Raw genomic sequence first — 20,946 nt, 5'->3', positions numbered from 1 at the left:
TTCAAGTTAGAGGCTGAACTGGGCTTGATCCCAGATCTGCCTGGCCCCGCTACTTAGGCCCTTTCTCTACCACCCAATTTCCTTCCAGGTCCAAGCTGCTTGCCTTCCTGACAGAGTCTGGCCATTGCAGATCTCAGAACGTGTCAACCTGGTGACACTAGATCCGTCACCTTAGAGTGGAGTGAAGGAAGCACCTGGGGATCAGCTTACTAATTCAAGGGGCCTATGAATTATTCACGCCACCATTAACTTGGAGGCCCCTTCAGCCTCACCTCTCTTTCCCCTGCTCCAGACCCGCAGATCCAGGCTCACCTGAACTCTGCAGCCCTGTGGGGTCCCCTGGTGAGGAGATGCTGACAGAGCTGTGGTTTTGCCTGCTGCTGGCTGTAGCACTGCTGGGCCCAGGCCCCAGGGCCCAGGCCATGAAAGGTAGGAGCGCCTGGAGATGTCAGAGCCAGGAGTGGGGAGTAGGCAGAGCCAGGGTCTCCTGAGGTTTCCATGTGAGAAACCAGAAAGTAGGAGGCCCTTTTAGTGGAGGCTAGCTGAATTGAGGATTTGTTTCTGGGATGGGGAAGAGAATATTTCTTTAGAGTCTGCCGGAGGCTTTACCTACATGATTACATTTCATCTTCACAACCAACTTCGAGATGGTATCAGTCCCCATTTTACAGGAAACTGAGGGCTAGCTATGTTAAGGAACTCATCCAAGGCCACAGGATCATGAAGGGCAAAGGGAATGGCCCAGAGAACTATTAAAGTTTCCTCACAGGAACAAGTCTGTGTCCTCCTGAGGGCCGGCTGCATTCCCACTGCCAACTGTGCCGGAGTCAGTGTTCCTTGTTGTACCATTCGGTAGGCTGGGCTGATAGAATTTCACCCTTCTGTAAGGGATGTATGGAGGGCTCAGCAAACAGCTGTCAGTGCCCCATCTTCCTCAAGCTCAAGGGGGCTCAGTCACCTCATTGCTGGCAGAGATGGGATGGACACTCACGTGTTTCAGCCCATGCCTGAGCAGCAGGAGGAGCTAGTCATTCCCATTTTCCAGCCACCAGGGTTCCAATGGCTTTGGAGTGACCTTAAGGTTCAGCATGCCTGGCTGGGTTCTTGTGGACAAGGTCTGTACTTGTCCTGGTGCCCTGGGCCACCTGAGCTGTAGGAGTTCTGCTCTGATACTCTTATGGCCTTTCCTGCCTATGGGCAAGACTGGGGGAAGGACAAGGACAGGCACTGGATATAATGTCTCTTTATCCTCTTGCCATAAAGGTGTGAACCAGACACTATTGCTGGCACTGGTCTGCCCAGGGACCAGGCAGGGAGCTGACAATGTGACCCCAATGTACATCTGTGCAGCCAGCTCATAGCTACCCAGCAAAGAAAACAGCAGCATTCCCATTTTATAGGCATGTGACTGAGGCACACGGAGGTCAAGCGATTGTGTCCTTTCTCACCCAGTCTTCCCCAAATAGCAAAACTTTCTCATTTTTCTTGGTCAAACTCAATATCATCATCTCTGTAACTCTTGTCCTTCACCTAATACTGTTGTCTCCAGACAGATCAGCTTCCCTCACTCTGGACTCCAAAGTTCCTGTGTAGCCATAGCACAGTCACACTGCACTCTGTCATTCGCCTGACTCTCCCATCCTGCCTCTGCACCCTCCCTGAGCTGCCCAGGAAGCCACCCACATCCCTCATTAGCCTTAGTTACTTTCTTGCTGGGGCATGCACTTGCTGCATGTGTCTCACCTCTGGGGACTTTAGTCAAGTGTATTCTTCAGGACACCTTTGGGTGCAAGTGACAGAAGCTCAACCTGAATAAGTTTAAGCAAAACAAAGCAGCACTGTGAATGGAACCAGGGAGGCAGGGGTGTAGCTGAGGTGGGCTCAGGGATGCCAGCAGCCAGGACCTGTTGGTCCCAGGGCCAATTTCACTTTTCACATGGTTCCTGCAAATTGCCCACCAGGAGTCTTTCATAGACCCCATGCCTGGTCCCACCCAGGGCTCCCACTCCTAGACTAGAGACTATAAAGGAAAGGAATCCCATCCCGATGTTCTGAGCAGAACTCTGGCCTCCACCTGAGCACAGGCACATTCAATAGGCTGGTCCTGCATTGGCAGGCTCCAAGGATGGCCCTGCTAGGCTCATGTGTCTATCTGCAGGGCAAGGAAGGGGAGCAGGAGGTAGAGGGCGGGTGCTGAGCAAAGCAATAGATGGTAAATAGCTTCCCTCTGCAGCTGTTTTCTCATATGTAAAATGGAGTCAGTGACACCTGCCCTGCCTTTCATGGGGCTGCTGTGAACATTATTTGAGGTCATTCACTCACTCATCCATTTGGTAAGAAGGCACTGATGCTAGGGCTTGGGATATAGCAGGGAACAAAAGGGACCACAATCCTTGCTCTCATGGAGCTTCCCATTTTCATGGAGGGAGACTAGCAATGAACTGAATTACCCAAGTAAAAGCGTGTTAGATAGTGATACATAGTGAGAAGAAAAATACAACACTAAATCAAGAGTGGAGGAAGGAGTGGGAGGGGCTCTTGATTGTGAGTAGGGTGGTAAAATGTCATAATAAAATTTGAATTACAAAAAATTTTGAACCTATACAAAGTAGAGAAAAGTTGTATAATAAATCCCTTTATCTCCATCAACCAGCTTCAACAGTTAACATTCTACCTTTCTTGTTTCCCATTTTGATGGTTCTAGAAGAATCTAAAGCTGATTTCACATTTCACACACAAATATGTCAGGATATACCTATAACCTAGAAAGACATAAGACCATATTAACCCCAATATCATTATAATGGAATAATTCCTTTAATTTTATCTAATATTCTGTTCATGCCCAGTTTTCCCTAATTATTGCCTGAAGAAGTCTTTTTTACAGTTCATTTGTTCAAATCAGAATTCAAAAATGTTCATACATTATATTTGTATTTGACTCTTTCAACATAACAATGTGTCCCCCACCCATCATTTGTTGTTAAAGTATCCCGAATATTTAATCTTATACAATATCCTATGTTCTGGACTTGGCTTAACGTATCCCTGAAGTGTCATTAAAAATGTTTGTCTAGGGGCTGGGGTTGATGCTCAGTGGTAGAGTGCTTGCCTCGCAAGCATAAGGTACTGGGTTCAGTCCTTAGCACCACATTAAAAAAAATAAATAGATAAAAATAAAGATATTGTGCCCATCTATAACTAAAAAAAAAAAAAAAAAAAAACTAAAAAAATGTTTGTCTAGGCCAAGTGCACATGGGGCCTAGCTACTCAGGAGGCTGAGGGGCCAGGGAGCCTGGGCATTGCTTTCAAGATCAGCTTGGGCAATACAGTGAAACCCATGGGAAAAAAAACTTCCTAACTTAGTTCATTTTTTAAAAAAGTTCCTCTAGAGCTGGGGATGTAGCTCAGTGGTAGAGCACTTGCTTAGCATGTATGAGGCCCTGGATTCAGTCCCCAGCACAACCTCACACACACACACAAATCCCCCTCCATTTCACTCTAACTTATAGATAGATCCAGAGTCTTTATTAAGTTCAAGTTCCTTTATTTTATTTTTCCAAGAAGACTTTATAGGTGGTGGTATGTATTACATATTGTCCAAGGTTGCACCTTGACAATAAGATTTATTGGTGGGTTCAGGAATTATTAATCTGATTCATCCATTATAAATTTCCATATTAACTTTTTTTTCTTTTTTTTTAAAATATTTATTTACTTGTAGATGAAAACACAGTATCTTTATTTATTTTTACGTGGTGCTGAGGCTTGAACCCAGTGCCTCACACATGCAAAGCAAGTTCTTTACCATTGAGCCCCAGCCCCAGTCACTTAACTTTTTCTTAAGTACTAGGAATTGAACCCACTGAGCTACATCCCTAACCCTTTTACATTATTAATTTTTTATTTTGAGACAAGATCTCACTACATTACTGAGGCTGCCTTTGAATTTGTGGTTCTCCTGCCTCAGCCTCCCGTGTGTCTGTAATTATAGGCACAGGCCGCTATACCTATCAACTTTTGTTATTTTAAAATTATAAACAATTTCAAACATTTAACAAAGTCAAAAGAGCTTTATAGAGACTACCTATATACCCAACCATTTAGTTCTTACCTATCATCAATATTTTACTCAGTGATTAGAATAGATATTGATGATGTTTATAGATCCAGTATTTCATTAAGATTTGCAAAACTATGATTTTCTAATGCTGTTATTCTTTCTGCAGCTGTCTATAAAAATAATTTTCCCTCACCAGCTATTTGGTTGTTTGAAAATCCAGCCCATGTGGGAGTGGCAAAGTAGAAGCTTAATGTATTTTCCTTTTCTACTTATTAATTTTCCAAAAATAAATTAGTGTCTCAACAATCTCTAAAAGAAACCAATAAGTTTCTTTTGCATCACATTATGAATTCATGAGTTTTTAAAAATATATTTGATATGTTTCAACCTACTGTAGTAGTTATTCTTTTTTTGATGCTCAAATTGTACCCTCTTTTATAACTTTTAGTTCCTCTGTCCTTTCACATAATCCCAGCAGTCTTTGGTACCTTCTTTGCTCTTTAGCACAAAGCTATTCAAGTATGTTTTATATATTTCTTGTACTAGACCTAGTATCAACCATTTCTCTAAGGAGCCCTGGTTCAATTGGGCATAAGAATCTTAATCTGAAGTCTAGTGGTATAAAATGATACTGAAATATCATTGCTTCAAGGCCTGTTTAATGAACAGAGTATTTTTTTGGAAATAAAAATAAATTTTAAATTCAAATTGATATGTTCAATTCATATTAAGGATACAGAGTTTTATTGCAGTATTTGGATCTCTCATCTCTTACACTGAAAATTCTGCTTTGTATTGACATTAGCATATTTATTTTCTTTGTTCCAAAATATTATTTTCTTTGTTCCAAAAATATTATAATACTTTTAATAATATTTGATATTATTACTAATAGTAAGACTGCTGAATATGGTTTAAGATTTCTTCGTGGTTCATTTTGACCTCAGGATATATTCTACTAGGCAGGTGCAGTTAAAGTGTAGTATTCCTAAGTCATTTGTAATAATTTTTTTCCCATGAGATTATGTCTCCAACTTGACACAGTTAGGTTTGCTTCCAGTGAGGATATTTAGGGGTTTCATTAATTTTTTTTATCTTTTAAAATTATATGAATTATTTTCTGGGATCACAAGTCAAAATGATGAAACAAGGTGAGTGTCATGAGGACTGGCCATCAATATTTCCTGTATTTTGTATCCTTCCCCTGACACAGAATCATTCTTATTAGTTTCCTTTTGTACTCTTTTAAAAATACAAGCGAATGTGTATGTACCTATGCCCTTGAATGCTGTAAACAGACGGCACGTTTTCACTGTTATTAATTTTTTCCTTTTTAAAAAATTTGTTCTAATTAGTTTTACCTGACAGTACAATGCATTTTGACACATTGTACATAAATGGAGTATGACTTCTCATTCTTCTGGTTGTACATGATGTAGAATCACACGGGTTGTGTAGTCATATATGCACACAGGGTAATAATGTCTGATTCATTCTACTGTCCTTCTTACCCCCCATGCCCCCTCCTCTCCCTTCACTCCCCTCTGTCTAATCCAAAATACCTTTATTCTTCCCTAGCCCCTCCTTATTGTGAATTCACATCTGCATATCAGATAAAACATTCAGCCTTTGGTTCTTTGGGACTGGCTTATTTCACTTAGCATGATATTCTCTAGCTCCATCCATTTACCTGCAAATACCATAATTTCATTCTTCTTTAAGGCTGAGTAATTTTTAAATCACTGATAGCACATACCCAGCACCTGGCACATGGTGCAGTTTTATCCAGGGTTGAGGGCCAACTGCCTCTGTTTTCCTTTCTCACTTGTTTTGTTCTCCACTTACCATTATTTCACAGTCGGCTCATGTGTATTTTCTGTCTTTCCCACCAGAATGTAAGTTCTGTGAGGACAGGACTTTCTGTTTTGTCCCTGTTGTAACCCTAATGTCTAGAACAATGCCCTGACATCTCAGACAACATTTGCTGAATAAATAAAAAGGAATGCTTCACGAGAATTTAAAGAATATATAAATCCATGAACAAACACACGGATATATGGACTGCCTCGGGGCAGGGCCTGCACCAGGACCCAGCCTCCCTTGCGCATCAACACATCAACGTCCCCAGCACTGATTCTGGGCCGTCCTTCTCTCTTGCCCCAGGTGTCAAGTGTGGGGGTGTGCTCTCAGCACCTTCTGGAAACTTCTCCAGCCCCAACTTCCCGAGTCTGTACCCCTACAACACGGAGTGCAGCTGGCTGATTGTGGTGGCCGAGGGGTCTTCCGTGCTACTCACCTTCCACGCCTTTGACCTGGAGTACCATGACACCTGTGGCTTCGACTTCCTGGAAATCTACAACGGGGCCTCTGGAGACAAGGGCAATCTCCTGGGGAGGTTCTGTGGCCAGGTGCCCCCGCCCCCCTTCACCTCCTCCTGGCACGTCATGGCTGTCGTCTTCCATTCCGACAAGCATGTGGCCAGCCGTGGCTTTTCTGCAGGCTACCAGAAAGGTCAAGGGGGCTTACGGGTGGGAGGCTGGCTCCGGAATGGAGGTGGGAGGAGGGCAGTGGGGTCAGGGGAGGTCTGTACCTGAGTGTGGAAGCTGTGCTGTGACCTTTGACCCTGTTCCTGGGCACCACCTCTAGGCTGGGGCAGCATGACCTCACGGACCTGGTGGCCGTGGGCTCCCACGCTCAGGCAGTAGTCCTGGGCCTCTCTCTGTTGCTCCTGGAGCCCCCAGAAGGTCTCATCACGTGCAGGAATGAGGCCTGGGTGCTCTCTACCTTGTCCTTCTTGTTCTATGTCATGGCACCAGCTTGCTGGGGACCCTGCTGCTGCTTCTGCTGCTGACGCTTTGCCACATCCCGCTCCTTCCTGGCTCAGGGAGGCCCAGGGCCCGGGGCAGGTGCACATAGGTCTGTATGCAGCAGCGACTCCCCCTCCCAGGACCTTTCCTAGAACTGGCCCCATATGTGGGGTCTCTAACCCTCACTCCCTCAAGCAGGCATGTCACCTGCAGCACAGGATGGTGCAGGGAGCCAAGGCCTTGCTCTTCTTGCCTCTCTCCTCGACTCCTTCCTCGTGTCCTCAGGCTTCTGTGCAGACTCAAAGCTCTCCCTTCTCCCAAGGTCAAGACCAAAGGCTCGGTCAGGTCAGCCCAAGCAACAGACAACGGCAGAGGCTCCCGGTTCCCAGGGTCCACTCACAGCAACACTGGGGACTTGGGTGGAATGCCCAGTCCCTGCTGAATTTAGAGGCACAGAACCGTGGAATGCTAAAACACAAGAATCTTAGACTGTTATCCTGTCGACCTGTTATCTCTGAAGTTTCAGCAGGTCACCCGGCCCCAGCAGCCCCCATCCTGGACTCTGGGAACTGGTGTGTAAATGCCCAGTGCCCTCCTGACATAAACTGTGCCCTCTGGCCCAGAGCTCCTCATGGGGTTCAGCAGCTACCTGTCCATACCTCCCGATCCTGTCTCCCTCCCTCACACCTATGTTCCCAGATCTCTCAGATAAACTCCTTGCACTCTGATCTTTGTCCCCGGGGTCTTGCCAGTGAACCCAAACTCAGGTGAGTTACTTACCTGCTCTGCTCCTTGATCTTCTTACTTAACCTGGGAAACAGCAACACATGCCCGCCAGGGTTAGGGTGGAGATTTTAAAAGGTGGAGTAGGTGCTGAGTGCTGGGCCTCTGCCTGTGGTGTACCAAGCTCTCAGTGGTCGGTGATGAGGTTCCCATGACATCCCTGTGGGAGCAGCATTTGGGGGCATCTGGTTCCCAGGGAGGGAGGAGGCCAGGAGGTGTGGGGAGGGAAATTCAGTTCCAGTGGGCTCCCTTGCAGATGTGTGCGGTGGCGTCTTGACTGGTCTATCAGGGGTCCTCACCAGCCCCGAGTACCCCAACAACTACCCCAACAACGTGGAATGCCGCTGGGTGATCCGGGCTGCAGGGCCTGCCACCATCAAGCTGGTGTTTGTGGACTTCCAGGTGGAGGGCAATGAGGAGTGCACCTATGACTATGTGGCAGTGCTGGGGGGGCCTGGTCCTGCCCACGGGCACCATTTCTGTGGTGGCACCAGGCCCCCCACCCTCGTGTCATTGGGCCATGAGCTGCAGGTGGTCTTCAAGTCCGACTTTAACATTGGAGGCCGGGGCTTCAAGGCCCATTACTTCTCAGGTAGGAGGAGCTTCACCCGGATGCTGTGCCTCCCTGTATGCCTCTAGAGGCCGCATTTTTCTGTCCCTTGGGGCCTTGGGCTTTCTGCATTCTCTGGATGCTCTAGTTCACACTTCCTGGCCAATAGCAAGGCATAAGCATGTCACTTCCTCTGTGAAGACCCCCCCCCCATTCACTCAGAAAGAATGAATGAATCCCTTCCTCAACTCCTTAGCAAATTTTTTTCACCATGATCTAGTGCTTATCATTTGCACATGTCATTTATATATCAATCTCCTCCTGCCTCACTGTGAGTTCCTCATGGGCTTATCTTTTTATGTAGCTTATAGTAGGTACTCAATTAATATGTGTACAAAGGAACAATGAATGCTTGGAGAGTTCACAGTTCAGTGGAGGTGATGGCTAAGACAATGATAGCCCATTGTGATGTGTGCTAACAATAAGAATTGTGGGGGACTTCCTGGAGGAGGAGAGAATTGATCAGTGCCTTGAAGGACTTCACCAGAGGCAGAAGGGTGTTCCAAGCAGGAGGAACAGGGTTTGTAAAGGCACGAAAGACAGTATCTGGTGTGCTCACAGTACTGGAAGTTGTTTGGTAAGGCTGTAATAATGTAGGAGGTGCATGGGTGTGTTAGCTTTCTGTCACTGTGACAAAATAACGTATAAGGAAGAAAGGTTGATTTGGGGTCCCAGTTGCAGAGGCTTTTGCCCATGGTCACTTGGCCTGTGGTCTCTGGGACTGTGGCGAGGCAGAACAGCGTGGCAGGAGCGTGTGGTAGAACAAAGCTGCTCACTCATGGCAGCCAGGAAGCAAAACAGAGAGACAGGGAGGGGCCCGGGGCCAATATGATCTTTAAGGCTCTGTTCCCAGTGGCCCAGCTTCCTCCCATAGGGGTCACTTACAGATTCTACCACTGCCCACGAGCACCACAGGCTGGTGACCTGGCTTTAACAGCCAAAAGGAGGTGGAGGGCAACGAGGCGTGCACCTATGACTACGGGGAGGACATTTGGTCAATCCACAGGAAAGGGTTGTGAGAAAAGGGCAAGGCTATGTCTGAGCTGCCTTGTCTGTCTACCAGGGAGCTTGGACTTAACTTTGAGTTCATATTTGAGGTGTTGTTACTGAATTCCTAACAGGACCAACATTCTTGAAGGGGTTGCATTTGGAACGAAAGTCCCAGCTTTCAGCTAGTTTCAGTTTATTTATTTAAATTTATTTTAATTTTTATTTTTTGGTTCCAAGGATTGAGCTCAGGGGCACTCAACCACTGAGCTACATCCCCAGCCCAATTTTGTGCTTTATTTAGAGACAGGGTCTCACTGAGTTGCTTAGTGCCTTGCCATTGCTGAGGCTGGCTTTGAACTCTCGATCCTCCTGCCTCAGCCTCCTGAGCCGCTGGGATGATGGGCATGGGCCACGGTACCCAGCTTAGTTTCAAGTTAAAGCAGACTTCAGGATCGGTTGTCTGTTTTGCTGGCTGTGGTGTCCATACCTGCCAGGGTGGTCACTGTGGGGCCCCTGCAGTGCCCTCTCTGAGCTGACACAGCAGAGGGGGCCTTCTTTACCCTCCTCTCCGATGCTCCTCCCACCCCATTCTCCCCCACCCAGGAGAATGCCAGGAGGTGTACATGGCTGTGCGAGGCAACTTCTCCAGCCCCCAATACCCCAGTTCCTACCCCAACAATATCCGGTGCCACTGGACCATCCGCCTGCCTCCTGGCTACCGCGTCAAGGTGTTCTTCCTGGATCTGGACCTGGAGGAGCCCAACAGCCTGACCAGGACCTGTGACTTCGACCATCTGGCAGCCTTTGATGGGGCCAGTGAGGAGGCACCCCAGCTGGGAAACTGGTGTGGCCACCATCTGCCACCACCCCTCACCTCAAGCCACAACCAGCTCCTGCTCCTTCTGCACACGGACCGCAGCAGCACCGGCAGGGGCTTCTCCGTGGCCTACATTGGAGGTCAGCTGGGGTCAAGGGCGTGGGTGCACTGGAGTAGGGGGAAGGCGAGGCTCTGCAGCCAGCTCTGTGCGGCCTTCTCCCTCCATCCTGCCAGCTCGTTCTGATCCCATGGATGGCCTCTGCCAGCCCTTGTTTGGTTGGGCACACCACTGCCAACTCCCGGGACCTTGAGACCACACCAGGATGGCCCTTGCTTCTTTCTACTATGGCAGGACCCTCCTTCTCCAGCTTGAACTCCACCATTCTAACTCCTCCCTCCTGACCCCTTCTTTCATGGAGCCCTGGCCTCTCTCTTCCTGTGGTTGATCCCCTGGATCCAGGGGTACTACACAAAATGTGGCAATATTGTTTGTGGAAACAACTGGCAGAGCCATGGAGATGCCTACAGCCCTGTTTGTATCATTTGGAAATACTGACTGAACAAATGGCACTAGTTTTTCCTCACACAAAGAAAAGTCTGGAGCTAGGCAGCAACCTATTGATCCAGGGACTCCACAGGATTCCAAGTGCTATTTCTGGCAGACTCGGCCTCATGGTTGCAACATGGCTGCCACCAGTATTATGCCAGACATCCTGTCCATGTTCAGGTTTGGAAGAGGGTAGTAGACGTGCCAGCCACATGTCCCAGGAAAGCAAAAAGCTTTTCCAGAAGCTCTCACAAGATTTTCTCTTGTCTTTTATTGGTTTACTCAGTCAGATGGCCATACTCTACTGCAGAGGAAGCCAGTATTGGTGTTGGTTAGTTTTGTCAGTGAAGAGAGGCCACTTCTTCTCCCCTCCTCCCACCACCCTTCTCTGGCTCATGGCCCTAGAAATGCCTGCACTCTGGACCTATCTGTCCTCTGCCTAGTCAGGCAAAGCTCCTTGCTGTGCAGATATGGAACCGGAGGTGTTGGAGGGAAGGGACTTCACTTTCACTGTGGTCACACGGGCAGTCCATGGCACAGCCAGGACTAGAACCCACTCTCCTGCCTTTGTGTGTGCCTGAGCAGGACATGGGGAGGGGATCCCAGGGCTGGACAGACCAGAACCACATCCAGAGCTGCCATTTGCTGACCACCCGAGTGGGCTCCTCTGTAAGCGGGGTTGATAAATGCTCCAGACGCCTGGCTCTGAGGACGTCTTTCCTTCAAGGGTCTCAGACTATTCAGCATTCAAAAGATCTTTCCTTTTTATTTTAGTTGTCAATGGACCTTTTATTTATAGGTACTGCTGAGAATCGAACCCAGTGCCCCACACATGCCAGGCAAGTGCTCTACCACTGAGCACAACCCCAACCTCTTTCCTTTCTCTTTACCCCGTACAACAGGGGAGTTGGGGGCCCTGGCGATGGAGAAGGAAACAGAGCTGCAGCAAGCTGGTGGTTGGGAAGTGACCTTGGGCAGACCCACCCCTCTGGGCCTCAATGGGCTCCATCCCCGCGGGCAGGACAGCTGTGGCTCTGCAGGCTGATCCCCTCCCCTGATTCTGCACTGGGGACGGGGGGAGGGCATGCTCCAGAAAGCCAGGTGCCACTGGGGCTCTGCCCCAGGGAGCTGGCATCTGCCTTCCTCTTTGGATCTCAGTTTTCCACTTACAAAATGAAAACATTGACTGAAAGATCTTTAGAGTCCCTCTTGCCTGTGATAGTCTTGTTCTCAGTCCTGAGCCCTCTCCCAGCTCTGTGTGATTTAGGGCCAGCCACTTCTTTCAATGCCTCGAGAGACTGAAGGTTGGGGCAGCTCTAATCCTGGCTCCTGTTCCAGGGACTTCAGTGCAGGGACTCCCCTCCCTCCCCCCAGATCCCTTTGGGAGCCCAGGGTCAGACAGGGGTACTTGTGCAGGGCCAGGTTCCAGATGGGGCCAGACTGCGGGCGGCCTCCCCACTGGGAGGGCAGCCGCAGCATCAATCAGGGGTGACACACAGTTCAGCGCCACCAAGATCATTGTGGGAGACAGCCAGCCCATAAATCCCTGACTGCCCAGACACCAGAGGCTGAAATGTGTCTGAGGCATTTCCCGCAGAGGCCTGAGAGGCCAGTCTCTTTTCCTCCCACCAGCCACCATCTTCCTTTCCCCTACATTTGCCCCTGCACCCTGTATACACACACACAAATACACACACACAAATACACACAACACACACTCATACACACACACACACACACAAGTGCATATGATGCTCAGAGTCATACACACAGTGCTGACTAGGAGGTGTTCGGGGAGCTGTCAAGCAGCAAGAGCCCCCTGAGAGACGTCGGACTTGGGAATTCTATAGACTCAATGGTTAAAATCCCAACTTGGCCACTGCAACCAACTTCACCTCTCAGAATTTCAGTTTCCAAAACTAAAATAGGTTTAGTGGTGTCCACCTCATGGGGTCCACCCACAGTGGGGGTCCCCTTACCACCCTCTTCAAAACTGCAATTCTTAGCCTGTGGATGCAGCTCAGAGGCAGAGCCCTCACCTAGCACCTACCACACGAAAGGCCCTGGCTCAATCCCAGTACCAGATGCACCCAAAACCCCTGCAACTCTCCTTCCTCCTCCCCACACTGCCCTTCCTGTCTTCCATCCTGGCTTGATTTTCCACTCTGTGCTATGTGTGTTCTACCTATTTATTGCCTTCTGCATCAACTAGAATGTAAGCTCCACGAGGGCAGGGATTAATCCCCCCCCCCCATTTCTGTAACTCTGGTGCGCAGCTATTTATTGAATGACTGAATGAGTGTTTAAGTGAATTGGTGGGCACATGGCAAAGTGATTGGCATGAGGTGCTTTTATTATACTTGAGAATTTTCATTTACTCCTCACTCCACCATTCATTCAGCATTCGCTGGCCTGTCCAGTCTGCCCTGGACTCAGAGGACCCCAGGCAAGCATAAATCCCTGACATGGTGCCTGTCCTCGAGTGCTTCCAGTCTGATGGAGTTAACAGAGTGGTGCATGTGAACACCCCACGCTGCACCCTGTAGGACTCCACAGGAGCCTTTCTCTTCCTGGGCCTCTCTCCCCATCCACTACCCTTTGGGAGGGGTTGAGGAGGGAGGGGTCAGACTGCCTGCCCCTTAGGCCTTTAGCGCTTCCCTCCCATTTCCAGTGGTGCCCATGAACGTGAGCTGCTCACGCACAGACTTCCAGATCCTGATCTCGGCTCAGGTGCTGGCCCCACTGGAGCGGACCAAGGTCTACCTAGGTAGCCGAAACTGTGCTGCCCAGGAGGTCGACAACAACTTCCGGATCCAGGCTCGCTTTGACACTTGTGGCACTGAATCTCAGGTAGGGGTGAGATGGGGAGGAAGGAGAGGAGGAGCACGGGTCTGGGGGAGGAGCTTTGGCCCTGCAGAAAGGCACCTGCCTGCCCCAGCTTCTCCTCTGGCTCTGGGGGGGGGGGGGTACACAAGGCTGGATGCAGAGCTCACCCCTTCTTGGCTTCATTTATCCCAACATCTTTGCTTAGTGTAGACATAGCAAAGGACTCAGGTGGGGGGATTGAAGAGGGGGTCCTGCCGGACAGCCCAGTGACAACCTACAGCCTCCCCTGGTGCTGCTCTCAAAAGCCCAGCATGGTGGCACACGCCTATAATCCCAGTGGCTCAGGAGGCTGAGGCAGGAGGATTGTGAGTTCAAAGCCAGACTCAGCAATTTCACAAGGCCCTAAGCAAATCGGTGAGACCCTGGTCTCTAAATAAAATACAATATAGGGCTGGGGATGTGGCTCAGTGGTTAAGTACCCCTGGGTTCAATCCCCAGTCCCAACCCCCCACCCCCGCCCCCTACAAGATAAAGGCCTGTTGGTGAACACCACTTAAGATCTTTGCTGCTCCTCCCCTTCTCCCTCCCTTTCTCCCTCAGAGCCCCCCAGGCACCCAAGTCCCTACTTCTTTAGTACACAAGGCTGTCAGGCTCACTCCTGCCCACCCTCCCCAACCTGGGATCCAAATCCATCCCTGGGCTCCACAAACAAAAGCATCTTTCAAATAACAGGATCCACTTCCCTCCAAAGGCTGTGAGGCTCACAAATGAAACTTTTCTACTATCCTTGGATTTTGAAGGCCATGAACCCAGGCATAGGGCCCCCAGAGAGTCACTGACCAGTGCCCTAAGCACCCTCCAGGAAGAGGTCAGGAAAGACAGTGGTGAGAGAAGGAACAGGGCCCTCTGTTGCAGACACTCTCCAGTCTTGGAATCGGGGCTGACTTGGCAGAAATCACGGGCTTTCCAGCAGATGCCATTCGTCCTGCAGCAGGAGCCACTTGTAGGCCTCTGGTCCCTCCAGTCTGCTCCTCTGCCTCCTGGTTCTGAGAGGAGAAGTGCAGGGGGGCTGGTCTTTGCTGCAAAGACATTCTGCACTCATCCTTGCTCCATGCCCTGAGTCCCTGGGGATTTTCTTGGAACAGAAGCACATTCCAGAGTCATGGAAAGATGGAGACAAAGAAATCCCAGAAACTCCCAGAACCAAGGACCAATAGACAGAAACAGAACCACCTCAGAACTCAGGGCCGCAGAACCAGAGAATCGTGGAGTCAGTAGCTTGGAAATGTAAAACCTGAAAACCTTGGATCATAGATGCTTAGTGTAACCCTTACCAGCACCAGACCCATAAGGCCGGTCTCTACATAGAATTGCTTTCAAAGAGGCTCAAATGGCCAAAAGCAATGATAAAAAATGAAAGCCCAATCTTTCTGTGCTCATTTCAAAACCCTAGAGACTTGACTTCCCAACCTAGATAACCACATGTCCTTCTAACGGCTCTTACTCATGAAAGACCCCCACCCCCTGCTGAACCCCCTCTTCATCTTATATGGTTTTTCTCTCCTTTCTTCATTATGTAGATTGACTTCAGCCTTCTTACTGGGTCCCATTTTACTCTTGGCTCCTGTCTTGCTTCGTCCCATGTCCCCAAATCTCAGGACAAAAGTCCCTTTCAAGACTGAGGCTCCCTTGGGGACATGAGAATAGGGTCCTTTGGAAGCCCAGAGAGATCCCAGAAGTCACCTAGTCTATAAAACTCCAGATTGTCACACCCTTCAACCCTTCCCAAGGGGTCGCCCAGTCTTGGGAGATGGGAGCTTCCTACTGCCTGTGCTGCTACCTATTTTAGGTGGCTTCAGTTTTTAGGAGCCCTGTCCCTTAGAAGGGACAGTTTGGGTGGCCCAAAGAGTCTGCTACAAATGTGACATGGTGAGGAGTGGCCTTGGGTCACAGCAGCCCCAGCCTCCAGACCCCACAGACTGCTCACTGAGGTGCTGCCCCACAGGCCCTGGTGCCCCGCCAACACAGGGTACCTTGACCCCTGCCTCCGTCATTCTTGGGGTGGGGAGGCAGCAGGCTCCCCAACATCTCATTCCACAGTGCCTCCTCCCTACCCTAGGGTACTGTCTCTGGATGTCCAGGGACTTGAGAGCAGGGACTCGTACTGCACACACAACTGGGAGAGAAGCCTCCAGAAGGAAGGCCCCACAACCCCAGGGACAAAGCTGCTAATTGAGAGGCAGGAGACTTGCTCCTGAGCCTCACTGCGGGCAAATCATTGCTCTCTTGGCCTTGGTGGTCACCCACATTTGTCACAGATGGGGACTGTCTAGATGCTTTTTGGTTTGAGTAGCACAGTTGAACAGTTCTGGGTGAGAATACGGTCTCTGTCACTTGTATGCTAGGTGACCCCAGATAAGAGTTAACCTCTGAGGGGCCTCAGTTTCCTCGTGTGTAAAAAGGGGATATTAATGAGGATTATGAGATAATGCACGTAGGCTACAGAACCTGGAACATGATAAATGAGCCCCCAACTCTTGGCCGTGGTTATTGCTACTGCCTTTCATCAACCTCACCTCATCAGATCTGATCCTCTCCTTCCAGACAGCCCATGCTCATAGGGCCCCTTTTCTGGATGGGGAACCAAGGCTCTGAGTGAAAGGGAATGGGTGGCTGAGTGAGGATCAGAACCAGGTCTATATATGCCTAAGGGAACAGGTCAGCCTGTGCTCCATCAGGTGAGAGCAAGTGCCCTGTGATCCCACAGAGGAGAAACAACACCTCGGTGATCGTCAGTGTGCTGTACATCGACTTCTCGGCCCCTGGGCTGGAGGACATCCATGAGTACGAGGTCCGCTGTGAGCCACGGCGCAAGGAGGCTTCTGTCCACCTGCTGTCCGGCTCTGACTGGCTTGGACCTTATGCTGCCACTGCTGAGCACCTTCAGGAGGCACCCCCCAGGGAGGAGGTAGAGGCGCTGGAGGCCCCAGTGACCGTGGTGGCCCAGGACACCAGTGACATCGTGTTCCTGAGCCTTTGCATCCTGGCTGGAGTCCTCATGATCACTGCTATCGTGGTCCTGATGCTGCTGTGAGCAGGCAGGGCAGGGGCTTGCTTCTGGCATCCCTGGAAGGCAGCCTGGGGACCCATAGCACAGCCAGGATGGCTGACTTGTTGGTGACCAAGAGCAAGTCAGGTCCCTCTCTGAGCCTCCATTTCCTAGAGACCACCCCCTGCTTTGCTCTCTCACAGTGCTGGCGTGAGGCTCAGAATAATGAATGGAGAAGGGCTTTGTAAACTGCAGGCTGCCGAGTGTGGGCCCAATTGTGGTAATGATTAAGGTTAAAAATATTCTGCTCCAGAAAAAGACTCTCCTGTGTGTGTCACTTGTCAGCTTGGACAGCTGTCGTCACTGGTGGTAGTGTGGGTGCCATGGACACATAAATTCTGTGACTTGTATAAGTGCTTCACTAACTCGAAGCACCATTCATTGCTCACCCCAAGCCTTCACTAGGAGGAAGTCCAGTATCTCTCCAGGGCCTCCGGCCTCCTGAATTGACCCGGGTACCTCAAGACCTCATCTAAAGCAAGCCAGCTCTGCCTCCAAACTCCAGGTACAGGGAAGGGGAGCCAAAACCCCATCTAGTGCTGGTGTTTCATCTCCTGACACATGATGTGGGGTTAAAGACGGGCCCTGCACATCCTCCTGGATGCTGGTCAACCAAGGTGGTGGTGGCCTGCTGGGTCAGTTCCAGTGGAAACCACGGCAGACCCAGCACTATGCTCAGGAGGCTGAGGACAGGTGTTTCTTTGTCATGTTGGAGTTTTTTCTTAAGTGTCTTGTGATCTTTCACCAAAAAGCTCACTGAAGTCCGGTGTGTCTGTCCTCACCCCTAATGCTGAGCTCAGATCACTAGTCCATCCTCGTCCTCAGATGAGTTCTCTTGTCGGCCTCTGTAACTTCTTTGGGCTTCTTCACTCAGAGCTTCTACTGTTCATATCTAACTCAGAAAGAAGATGTAAACTTCTTTCTCAACTTACATCACAGGGATCAGAATCCTAACCCTTCCCAATGGGATGACCTCTGGGATTATTATGCAAATCAACCCACCCTTTTCCAAGGATTTACCAGATACCAAGAAGTAGAACAATCTTAATAATGAGAAATAAACAAAAATACTTTTACATTACACTACTTTCCCCTCTTCACTTTCATATTTGCATACTGATTGCTCAAGAAGTCCTTCTACAGTAACAGAAATCTCCAAACTGATGATGCTGACCACTGGTCTCAGGTTTAAAAAAAAATGGTAGCCCAATTACAGTACATTCAACAAGCCAACAAGCAGCCACTGGTTTCCATACTTGTGTCTGTAGTCGTGACAGCTCCAGACACACAGCAGCGTGCCAATCAAATGGCATTCCTGCCTTCGAGGTGTTTAGAGTGACTGGATGCAGTGGCGCATGCCTGTAATCCCAGTGGTGCAAGAGGCTGAGGCAGGAGGATTTCGAGTTCAAAGCCAGACTCAGCAACTTAGCCAGGTCCTAAGCAACTCAGTGAGACCCTGTCTCAAAATAAAACACACAAAAGGGATGGGGATGTGGCTCAGTGGTTAAGGGTCCCTGGGTTCAATCCCCTGTACCAAAAAAAAAAAAAAAGATATTTAGAGTGGTCAGGTGCAGGAGCCCAAGGCAGGAGATTCGCAAGTTCAAGGTCAGACTGGGCAACTTGGCTAGATACTACCTCAAAGTAAAAAATAGAAAGGGCTTACTGGTAGAGCACCCCAGGATTCAAAGGCCAGTACAGAAAAAGAAGGGTTTATGGCGATGTCCTCAGACTCAAGGGCAGTGTCCGGTGGGGAAGGTCTGGAAGGGCAGAGAATGAGAAGATGATTCCGGCAGAGCAGAATTGAGGAGTGAGGGGGCAGTAGCTTGAAGAAAAGATGAGAGAGAAAAGAGAGCAAGAACCCATAAAGCAAGAAATGAAGCAAGGGAGAAAGAGCTGCCTGGACATTGGGACCTGAACTGGGTGGACGTCCACGCTCTCCCACTTACTCGTGTGAAGCTGGCAAGTCACTTTGATTCTGGGAGCCTTGATTTCTCCGTCTGCAAAGTAGTGCTGCAGATCCTCTCTTGCTGTGAGGCTGTAGCAACATGGCGAGTTGGGGGGAGTCTGTCTTGGTAGGTGTGTTGCAGGACAGTCCTGAATCTCCCCTAGGTGTTGTATGGAGGCCCCTTCCCCCTCCTCTCACACCAGGCTGCTTGGTGAACACCTCACAGACTCCCTGGGCCTCAGTTTCCCTGTCTGGGAGAACTGGAAACACGCTGGAGATTTCCAAGGATGTTCTGCCTTCTGGGATTGTGGACTGAATCTTGGGGCGCAGCTGGTGAGGTGTGGGCCGCAGGACGCATACCAGGCCTTGTCCTTGGAGTCGTATTAGGTGGGGGAAACGATGGCCCAGCCTGGGCCAGGCAGAAATCTCAGAGCTGCCTGTGTGCACCTGTGGGAAAGCTGGGGCTCCATCTCCACTCCCCAAGGTCACCCTTATGGGCAACTGCACAGAGGCTGGGAGCTCCGGCTCTGTACCTGGACCACCTACAGTCAAACCAGGGCTACCACTGGCTAGCTGTGTGACTTTAGGCAAGTCACCCCACCTCTCAGAGCCCTGCCTTCTTACCTGCAAAGTAAGGAAGATAACAATGCCCACTTCGTCAGCTCTCTGAGAATTAAATGAGATAATGTGACCATACTCCACAGGAAGGGATTCAGTAAGTCATTCCTGGGGATCTGTAAGTCATACAAAATCCCTGACCTGGAAGCCCAAGTTCTAGGTTCAGCTTTGCCACTGATTTGCTGTTTGACTTTGGGGAAGCCTATTTCCTTCTCTGGCCTCAGTTTCCTTATTTGCAAAATGTGACAAACATAATTACTGTCTCCAGTACCACTGATGTCATAGCTGCTGACGTCCAAGTACCCACCATGTGGCAGGTGTTTAGAAAGTGTCATCTCACTTAAGCCACCTTGCAAGTTAGGCACACTTGCTCCACTTTACAGTGAGGAAACTGAGCCTCTGGGTGGCAAAGTGCCATGTCCAAGGTCACATGCCTCTGAAGAGTTGAAGTGAGACTGAGACAAGATGGTTCTTCCCTGAGCTCTGCAGTGAGCTGGGCCTCCTGGGACCCAGGGCGATGCCCTCAGATTTAAGGGCAGTGTCTGGTGGGGAAGGCCTGGAAGGGCAGAGAATGAGAAGATGATTCTATCTTCTCAGATGTACCCAGAGCCTGCTGTTCCAAGCCCTCCAGGCGGCCAGCATGTTGATTATCTTCGTGAGCCGCAGGAAATGACAGTCTTTATGGCAGCACAGTGTCTATTAGAACTGAAAGGGCTGAAATGATACCCATTAGCCAACGTGCCTGGCCCTGCAAGAGTGTCGGGGCACGTGGGCATGGTGCAGCTTGCCTGCTCACCTGCTAGTGTTCCCTTTGCAGACAGTGGAGGACTGTGGAGAGAGCTTGGGGGAACCCCAGCTTCCAAAGGGTGCACCTACCCCTGGACAGAAGCTCTGGGTCTTGTTATCAGACTATTTCTGTAAGGCTGATGTCCCTGACTAGGGGGTCCCCGGCAAATGAGTGCATTAGTGTTGGGAAATTACCTGCTGGGCCGCAGTTCAGGCAGATCTGGGTTTCTTTCCAGTTCTTTCCCTGACTCTGTGTGGCTTTGGGCAGATTGCTTAACTTCTCTGACCCTTGTTTTCCTCATGGGTGGAATGGAGGTAGATGATTGTGAGAATGGATTAGGAGAACATGGAGAGCAGCATCTCACACGGGGATTTCACCTGCACGGATTCAGGAAGTTGTTGGCTAGTAGGCCCTACCTGGGCCAGGCCCAGGAGTCCTCAAATCTCAGAGGTGGAAGGGGCCTTTCAATAAGGTGGTATCCACCCATCCCCCGCATCATCCCTTCATCCACTTTGCCGCAGCCTCCTTCTTCCCTGCTGTCCTTCAATAGAACAAGGTCCTTCCTCCCACAGCCTGTGCGTTGCACCAGAGCACCCCCGACCTGGCCTCCTCCCGGCCTTCCCTGCTCCAGTGGCCCTGTCACTGTGTATCCTGTGCCCTGCTTTTCTTCAGAGCATTCATCTGAAATGATTCCAGGTGTCTGTTTGCTTTTGCTTTTGGTGCCTGCGTCTCCTCATCACAACGCGAACCCCAGGAAGCCATCCATTCTGTCTTGTTCACCCCTGCCAGACCCATGTGACATTCAAGGAGCATTTGCAGTTGAATGAGTGGGTGAATGAGTGGATTCAAAATTCACTCAATTCCATGTGTGTGCGATTATTATGTTCTGGTGCAATCCAAGTCAAGGACATTTCTCAAGTGTCCTCCCTGTGTCCTCTTTCTGCATGAAGAAGCAGACTGGCCCAGACGCTGGCCTCGCCCTGCGGAGCTCACTGCCTCAGGGAGAGAGATTTGCCTGAAAACTACTGTGAGGTGCAGGATGCT

At 49.8% G+C, this 20,946-nt stretch overlaps 1 protein-coding gene across 1 annotated transcript; it reads left to right on the top strand.

Moving 5' to 3' along the window:
• Positions 1-350: 350 nt before the first annotated feature.
• Positions 351-16,537, top strand: Cdcp2 (CUB domain containing protein 2). The gene is made up of 6 exons (XM_026382716.2): positions 351-429; positions 6,227-6,574; positions 7,910-8,245; positions 9,857-10,210; positions 13,289-13,467; positions 16,211-16,537. The coding sequence occupies exons 1-6, from the start codon at positions 351-353 to the stop codon at positions 16,535-16,537; spliced, it is 1,623 nt and encodes a 540-aa protein (XP_026238501.1).
• The last annotated feature ends 4,409 nt before the right edge of the window (positions 16,538-20,946 follow it).

The sequence above is a fragment of the Urocitellus parryii genome, chromosome 11, assembly GCF_045843805.1.
Source record: "Urocitellus parryii isolate mUroPar1 chromosome 11, mUroPar1.hap1, whole genome shotgun sequence".
NCBI classification, from domain to species: Eukaryota; Metazoa; Chordata; class Mammalia; order Rodentia; family Sciuridae; genus Urocitellus; species Urocitellus parryii.
This window is presented reverse-complemented; position numbering and strand designations above follow the sequence as displayed.